Source organism: Pomacea canaliculata, linkage group LG1, assembly GCF_003073045.1.
Source record: "Pomacea canaliculata isolate SZHN2017 linkage group LG1, ASM307304v1, whole genome shotgun sequence".
In the NCBI taxonomy this organism is placed as follows: Eukaryota; Metazoa; Mollusca; class Gastropoda; order Architaenioglossa; family Ampullariidae; genus Pomacea; species Pomacea canaliculata.
In genome coordinates this window covers 27,514,972-27,523,835 of record NC_037590.1, presented here as the reverse complement: position 1 = coordinate 27,523,835, position 8,864 = coordinate 27,514,972, and the positions used below count along the sequence as shown (strand labels likewise).

The 8,864-nt window shown below is 35.9% G+C and overlaps 1 protein-coding gene across 1 annotated transcript; it reads left to right on the top strand.

Moving 5' to 3' along the window:
* The first annotated feature begins 66 nt into the window (after positions 1-66).
* LOC112566564 (developmentally-regulated GTP-binding protein 2-like) lies at positions 67-8,628 on the top strand. The gene is made up of 14 exons (XM_025242795.1): positions 67-218; positions 410-498; positions 871-942; positions 1,396-1,485; positions 2,067-2,127; positions 3,548-3,638; positions 3,938-4,010; positions 4,555-4,645; positions 4,884-4,981; positions 5,339-5,415; positions 5,752-5,840; positions 5,981-6,039; positions 6,818-6,871; positions 7,955-8,628. Exons 1-14 carry the CDS (start codon positions 155-157, stop codon positions 8,039-8,041), a joined length of 1,095 nt encoding a protein of 364 aa, XP_025098580.1. The 5' UTR covers positions 67-154; the 3' UTR covers positions 8,042-8,628.
* Positions 8,629-8,864: the final 236 nt, after the last annotated feature.

Here is an 8,864-nt window from a genome sequence, read left to right as displayed (position 1 = left end):
AGTTATTTTCTATTAAAAATTTCTATATATTGACATGCAGTAAGTTACTTTGTAGAGAAAACTAATTTTCGCGACCAGTCGCCAAGTATTCTTACCACGAAGAGGCCACACCAACACGTTAGAGTCTGTGTTGTCAACGTAAAGTGCTGTCATCATGGGCATTTTGGAAAAAATCACGGAGATTGAGAGAGAAATAGCCAGAACTCAGAAGAACAAAGGTAAACAGAACATTTCCGTTATGTTGTTTCTTCCATTCCATAGGTGTTTATGTCTGTCAGTGTATATGAGAATGTGTATACATTTGTAAGACAAGGACTTATTGTAAAGTGTGTATTATCGCCACGGTTGTTAGAGAAAATATGAACAAATGGAGTATGTAATTATTGAAATGCAACGTTTGAATCAACAGCTACAGAATATCACTTGGGATTGCTTAAAGCCAAGCTAGCAAAGTATCGGCAGCAGCTATTAGAGCCGCAAGGGAAATCATCAGCCAAGGTAATGGGAAGGATTGTGAAGAGTTATATATGTTCAACATTATGTAATGCGTGTTTGTGTACTTAATAATGGAGCCATTGAACATGCTTACAATCTTTGTATGCTTACACAAACGTTACTGTAAATAAAGTACATGGTATTCAAATGATTACTGAATCTGTTTTGTTTCTTTCTTAACTTTGATGCTAATATACATTTTCACCATGATAATAGTTAAAATATTTTAAAGCATTAAATATGTAAATATTATAGCATTTTATTATAATATAATGCAGACTAATTTCTTGTAAATTTACTGTTTTATAAGACACTGCTTTGTTATTTTAAAAATGTTCAGAGTAATGCATTCTGGTCATTGTTTTCAATTTCCAGGGAGAGGGTTTTGATGTGATGAAATCAGGTGATGCCAGAGTAGCTTTAATTGGCTTTCCATCTGTAGGAAAAGTAAGTCAGCCATTCAGTTATATGTTTATGAGACTTGTAAAGTACACTAATTCCATGAAAACACAAGACACTAGGGAGTGATTGAAAGTCATTTTTAAAGAGGTTAGAGAAAGACGTTTTATGGCTCGGTTTATCACCTGCGATCTCCACCCTGCCTCGGGGCCAGGGTAGCAATTAGGGAAGACTGACCGCTGGTACACCACCGTGTACTCCTACCTTACCTCGCACGGGCGAAACCATTTGAAAACACGCCCATTTCGACTTCGGCCTTTAAGTTGCCATTAGAAACCACTTAATGAAACAGCTTGCCAGAGCAACAAGAGCAGAGTGTTGCAATCTCGTTAACATATATCTTACATCATATGTAGATAGATATAGCAGTATCAAAGGATATGTGTGTGTGTTTTTATAAAGATGTTGTGTTGTTACAAATTTTGTTTACTTAATTTACAGTCTACATTGTTAAACACGTTGACAAGTACACACAGTGAATCTGCATCTTATGAGTTTACAACCTTGACCTGTATCCCAGGTGTGATTGAGGTGAGTACTGTACCATAGTGTACATGTCCACCAGTTAATATACAGTAATCCCTTGTTTATCGCAGGAGATGCATTCCATAACCACCCTTCTAACCGAAAATCTGTGAAATAGAAACAGTATATTTATTTATGTATTTATACACTATATTAAGGCTTTATAAAACCTCCCCCATATTTTTACGCTACATAAACCTTTCCCATTGATTTAATAACTATTCCCACACTGTTCTGCACATGTATTGTACCTTTATGGTAAATGAAAGAACAAACACATATGTACTGTAGTGTAATACAGTACCTGTAATAGAACAAAAGACGAAAAAGTACACAACGCATCACTGTACTGAGCCAATCGGGGGCTGGGATACAACGCAGCACTCTCTTGTTGGTCGCTTCTCTAGCAACCAATCAATCATGTTTACAATTGTGAGTAGGCGCGGGATTACTGTAGTAGAATTGATAATATTAATACATTTGCAATACACAGTCATTATTATATTGTTTGGTATTGTCATGTTCATTATGAGACATAAAAATATTAACAATTTAACTGCATTGCCATGCATTACATTTATCTCTAGTACAATAGTGCCAACATTCAGCTGCTTGACCTTCCAGGAATCATTGAAGGAGCCTCTCAAGGTAATATTTTTACTATCTTGGTTTTTTGTCTGTCTGGTGTTATCCCTGTTTTGCCTTTTAATAAAAATCATTTTTACATTTTTTTTCCTTGTTATTCATGATCAGTACTATTTGTTATCCAGCCCAAGAGAATATCAGTCACACTTATGCATCAACTGTTTCAGCAAATCATGTTCTGTGTTCTCTATTCGACGCATCATTGTTCTCCTGGATATTTGTAAACTCCTTTTTGTTTTCTGGAAACACAATTTCAACCACATCAAGCATGCATTTCTTGAAGAACTCATGTCTGCCTGAGTCCTGTTCTCTTTTGCAACATTATATTCCTCAATAAAACTGGCTTTTATTGCTGCCCGCTGGGTTTTTAACCTGTTTGGTGAAAATGTTTCCTGCTTGTTCATCTGTTCCACGATTTATGCTTTCCACCGTTTTGCCTTGTTTCTTTGGAAAGTTCACTGCAATACCCTGGATGTTCTTCATATTGTGCTCTATGAAAACTGTGGTGCTTTATCAGAAAACTAAACACAGAGCTTTGTCCTCAACATTAGTAAAAAATACTGTGTTGTCCATAATTGAATTTTAGACTTCCTATCCATTTTTTTCCTTTTTTCTGTCACTGATCATGTTGAACTGCTACTGTACTAACCTAGTGCATGAAAACTGCAACCTTTTTCACGAACAGAGGCTGCACAAGTAAATGAATGGCTAGGATGATGGGATTGCATGTTGGGATGGGGAGAGGTTCTAAAAATGCTAAGCCTGTAACACCATGGTTCTCAACCTGTGGGGCGCGCCCCTCTGGGGGGTGGGGGAGCGACGTGCTTACAAGGGGGGCGCGAAGGTGGTCATTTTTTAAAAGTTTCTTATACCGGTATTAGTGAAATTAGCTTACATTGCTGGCTAAGGGGGGCGCGCGGACGTACCTTTGTTCATCAATGAGGCGTCACAAGTAAAAGGTTGAGAACCGCTGCTGTAACATGTCCAGTGTCTACCGATGACGCATTTGTGTTCCTGTGCCAATTGCAACACTAGTAAACAGTGGTCAGGTGATACAAAATGAAAACAAAACAATATTGAAAAAAAATGACATGTTTCTACTAATCTTTCCTTTGAAGAGACCAACCACCATTCTCTCACAACTCAGTCAAACACATTAACCACATTATTTGTTACTTTTGTGCTAGGGTGTTTTTGTGTTAGAATGTTATGGTCTGCCAATCTCTAAGTCATATTTCTTGAATTAAATTTTAATCAGATTAACCTAGATTAAATGGGAAAAATTATGAGGATAAGTACACTTCCCATTTTGGCAATGTGGCTGATCCAAACATCACCATGGGTCATACTTTGCCCAGTAACTAATATGTGGATGGACAACTTCTTGTTTGATCAGATAATTAATTTTCCATTCTGGTTGCAGGAAAGGGCCGTGGTCGCCAGGTCATTGCTGTTGCACGGACGGCAGATCTTGTTATCATCATGCTAGATGCAACAAAAAAAGACATTCAAAGGTAGCAAATAATTCTGCTTTTTCCATTTCCTTTGTTATATGTTCAGGTGTTGCTGTTCCCTTAAAAAGATATTAAGTTAAGAAAGTGTAATGTGTATTTTACTTATTTTCTTACTTTATTTTATGACATATCTGTGTTCTTAAACTTCTCAGGTTGCAATGATAAGAGGTTAGATGTCTGTTGGCTAGGCTATAATATAACAAGCTCTAAACTAGCAAATGATAACCAGCTAGGGTCATTAAAAATTATAAAATGAAACCCCTTTAATTTAGCAATAATGCAATTCTGTTTTATTTCAGAGAATTGTTGGAGAAAGAGTTAGAAGCTGTGGGCATCAGATTGAACAAGGAAAAACCAAATATTTATTTCAAGGTTAAAGCTCACATTTGATTACATAAGTACAGCTTTCTGTTCAAACAATTTTGCGGACCACATATGCCAGACAAGAGAGAAGACTCAACACCTGCAAATCTGTTGAATTCTAGGCACATCCTGACAGGTCCAATACTGAGGCTGTGTCTCATGCCTTCCAGCATGTTTACTCTGGTCAGAGAAAATAGGCTATATAATTGCTAGGACATGTCCACCACATGGAGAATGGCCGCATTCCAAACGATAGCAGCCACACAGTAATGATAGAATGCACTATTTGTAGTGAACTCTTGAATGAAGAAAGCAATAATAATATCATTTTTATCTTGCTGATCCACTTTCTGTGTCCTTGATCTATCTAAACTTTCTTTGACCTTGAAATGGTCAAACTCACTGCTGCATTCATAATTCCTGTCTGCACAGTTGTAAGAGCAAGTATGACTACAAGTGCACACACATTCACAGAATCTTATTAAAAAATTAGTTCATGCTCATTGTATGTCTTTCCTTTTTGTTTAATGTCATTCATTATATTCTATTTTAGCCCAAAAAGGGTGGTGGTATTTCATTCAATGCTACACTCCCCTTGACTAAGTGTAATGAAAAGATGGTACAAATGATTCTCCATGAATACAATATCCTTTCATGCTATTTGCTTGTGCAGTTAATCCAAGTTCGTTAAAATATTTGCAGTACATGTACATGCAGACAGAATCTTTCTTCAGAATGAAATTGGTAACCCTGGTTTTTGGATGGAAAATGGGCTATTTAAGTTCTCATGATGATGATTATTAAGTATAGATACTTGTGAGTTTACTTGCCTACTTTTATGTTGGCATTTTACTTCCTGATATATTCCTTAACAGTAGACAGAAATATTCAACTGTGAAGTATTATTTCGTGATGACTGTGACTCGGATGAATTTGTGGATGTCATCCTTGGAAATCGTGTCTACATGCCGTGTTTATATGTAAGTGTTCTGATGCACTTCATGTTCTTTAGAGTTTTCATGTGAAAGAGGTAAAATAATGATACCTTAAGGACTTTCTGTTAAAGTTATCTCTTTGATAAATTTGCTTAAAGAGCAAAGTTCCAGGAAATAAGCAAATCTAAAGAAATTCAATATTCTTCAAATGGAAACCATAATTTATGCTTATTATTTTTAGAAGAGTTAGTTTGTTAAAAAGTGCCTCTGTGTCCTGAAGTCATATACATAGGAATGCAGGGGTTGTTTTACATTACTTTAAATTAAAAAAAATTAAAACTGACATAGCTTGCTAAAAGGTTCTGGCTTGCAAGATACAATGTTTTTTGTTGTCTGCTGCAGGTGTATAATAAGATTGACCAGATCTCCATAGAAGAAGTGGACCGACTTGCAAGACAACCTCATTCTGTTGTTGTCAGGTTTGGAAAAGATCTTGCTGGACTTTCATGTTCCTGATTTCCTTACAGATTAAAAATTTGAATGTTTTGTTTGAATACTTTTCATTAGATTAACTAAAACGGCTCTGTGGACTTTTTTTATTGTGTTTGACCTATTTGGCTCATGAACTCTCCAAGAAAATGAGATAAATTTTTAATTTTTATACCATATTTTTAATTTTCTTTTGGTGTTATGAAACATGCTGTTTTTTAATCCTGTTCTTTCAGACACATTATTGATGAGTCAATGAATGTGTTGTGTGCATGTATGATACCTGTGTGCGTGTGTCTGTGCATGTTTTATGAAAATCTGTGTAGCTGTAACATGAAGCTGAATCTGGATTATCTGCTAGAAATGATCTGGGAGCACCTTGCATTGCTCAGGATCTATACAAAGAAAAGAGGAGGTTTGTTTAAAAATCATTTATATTCCTTGTGCTATTTGTATGTATTTGCTATAAGATTTGTACTTGGTGTGATATAATGGTTTTTATGATAGATAACTGTCCCTCAGAATATGGTTCATGATCTTCCATTATGTCTGCAGAACGTCCTGACTTTGAAGGAGGGCTAATCTTGAGAAAAGGTGCCACTGCTGAACATGTGGTTAGTGACATAAACTGCATAATTTGACACAATTAGTATCTGTTCCTTGCTTGGTTGTATTTAGAGAGTTATAAAATTACAAAAATCTCATTTAAAAATTTTAAATATATCTAAATTTATTTCATGGAAACTTTCTGCGTTTTGATATTTTTTAATCTCTTTATTGTTAGTGTACTTTGATACATCATGAAAAGCATTTGCTTATTTAATAACAAAGCATAGAGGTCTACAAAAAATGCTTAGCAATTTATTAACCTTAATAGCAGACCATAAGAATGCTTTAACAGTTTCTCTACAGTCTGCACCCATAAATGCAAACATCTTCATAGCTGTATAGCTCAACTTTGCATGCACCTGAATTGAATGTTAACAGTGAAAGGCAAATATTTAGAAATATAAATATGGTGTGGTGACAATAGTGATACAACATTATTTGAAGGGACAAAAAATTTTTATCTACCCAATAACTAGCTTGAAACCAATGCTGACAATAGTGATTTTCTCAGTTTTAATAAGTTATATGCCTCTATCTTAAGTGCAGTTATGTGTCGATACATTTTTCCTGCTGACAGTGCAACAAACACTATTCATGGTGTGCTAAAAATTCCCACCACACCATTAGTATGATAGTATATTGAGAGGCTGTTGAAACAAAATGTGAAATACATCTGAACCTGGGAAAAAGAGCACTTATAATTTTAGATTAGTACTTCAATAATATATAACCATGATTCTCTTTGCATTGATTTGGCATTGAAGTTACTGTATTTTATTTCAGTGTCATGTGATTCATCGAACAATTGCCCAAAGCTTCAAGTATGGACTCGTCTGGGTATGTTTCAACTATATAGTATAGCATTATTAAATGGTGAATTGGATGCTTTATCTCTCTTTTGCCACAAAGCTTCAAATTCACTTGAAATTATTCTTTATAAAAGAATTGAGGATATCCTGCTGCCTAGGTATATCAAACCCACCATCAACAAGGTCATATCAGGCTGCCTGACAGTGAAGCTAACATTGAAACGCCACTCAACCAAGCCCTGAATTCACTTAGACATGGAGAGGCTACAAGACCAAACATTGCAGAACTATTCCAAGCCCCAAGCTGAAGGTAAATCCGCCTCCTCAACATGGTGGACTGTGATATAGACACCCTCACTGGAAATATCAGAGAGATGCTACTTTCAGCAGCTGAAGAAGTGCTCTTGAGGTAGTGAAAGAAGTTACCCTGGGTCATGAATGACATTCTAAATCTCTGTGACCAAAGGAGGGCCTTGAAGTCAGAGAAAAAAAGCAGCTACTGGAAACAGTGACATCAGGAATAGAATGAAGGCAGCTAAGGAGGGTTAGATCAAGAAGCAGTACTGTAGCATATATGAGGTGACAGCACAAGGTGACAGCAAAAAGTCTACAAAGCACCTCTTCTGTTAACAGTGAAGAAGGATATGCTGGTCTGATTTAGCTATATAAGCCAACATGACATTCTTTTTAAGACAATTCATCAAAATACTTTGGAAATGGTAGGAAAAGGAGGAAAAAATTGGCTGGCAAATAGTCTACTAGTTGTTCCATGCATGATTTGCTCACTCCTGTTTGACATGCCTACGAGGTAAGCCTTGCTGCATCTGTCCAGGTTTTGCAATTTTACCGAAGACCCACATTACTTTGTTAGCTTTGGTACATGAGGGAGCATTGAACACTCTGGAATGAGAGAACATTGAATTAGTGATTTTTGCTAAAAATTGTAGATGATTCAGTAGCATGGTGTCCAAGCACTTCCACAGTGACAGTTTGGTTTGTTCCAGGGTGTTAGGTCCCTTCCCCTCTGATGTTTTATTTGTTTAAGACAGTTCAGTATAAAGGAGTCATGCTATTAATAATAACCATTAATCATATATGTGTGTGTGTGCAGGGACGCAGTGCCAAATACAGTCCACAAAGAGTTGGTCTGCATCATGCAATGTGTGATGAGGATGTCATTCAGATTGTAAAGAAATAATTTGTTGATTAGTGCATACACTGTCTGCTTTAATGACATCTACTATTTTGTGTCTCAAACAAAAACATACTGTCAGTGCTGGTTGGGGGTAAAAACCATGATCGTGGTAATTTGTGGCTGGGTTCAATTGATAGAACATCTATTTGCAACCATACCCAGATACCATCTGTTGTTTGGAACTTAAAAAATGAATTGTAATATGGTGCAAGAATTATTCTATGCAGAGTGTAACGTTGTCTGCCTGCCAATTGGGGCCAATTAGAAACTTCAAGCTGGAATTCTATGAAAGATGTGAATTGTTTGAAACTGAGAAATGCCAAAAAATTTTTAAATGATAGGTCTTGAGAGAAAAAGTGACCAGAGTGTTGTGCATTAACTAAAAAAAGGTGTTCTGTACGAGCACGGGAATAAGAAAGGATATTTTAAAAATCATAAGATTTTTTGCTGCAGGAAAATACAGCATCTCTCTTGCCTTTCAAAGGTACTCATGTGATTTTCAGATCTTTGTATCATTTTGGAATTGATTCTGGTTGGTGCTTCAAATCTTGTGACATAAATATCTGAATAAAATAACAAATATAAACCTTCCCTCAACTTTTTAATGTATGCATCACGACTGTTGCATGAGCAGTTAGGAGAAGTCTGCTTACATTTTACTACATTTACCAATCTGAGTTAGATTTGCCCAGTCCTACAAATGTAGGGCAAATTACCTTCTTCCTTTTCTGTCACAACCTTTGTTCTTTAACTTAAATTTTTGTGGCCTTATCTGTTCCTTGTTCATATTTTGATTAAAATAGTGAAATTTGTATCTGAGATTTAT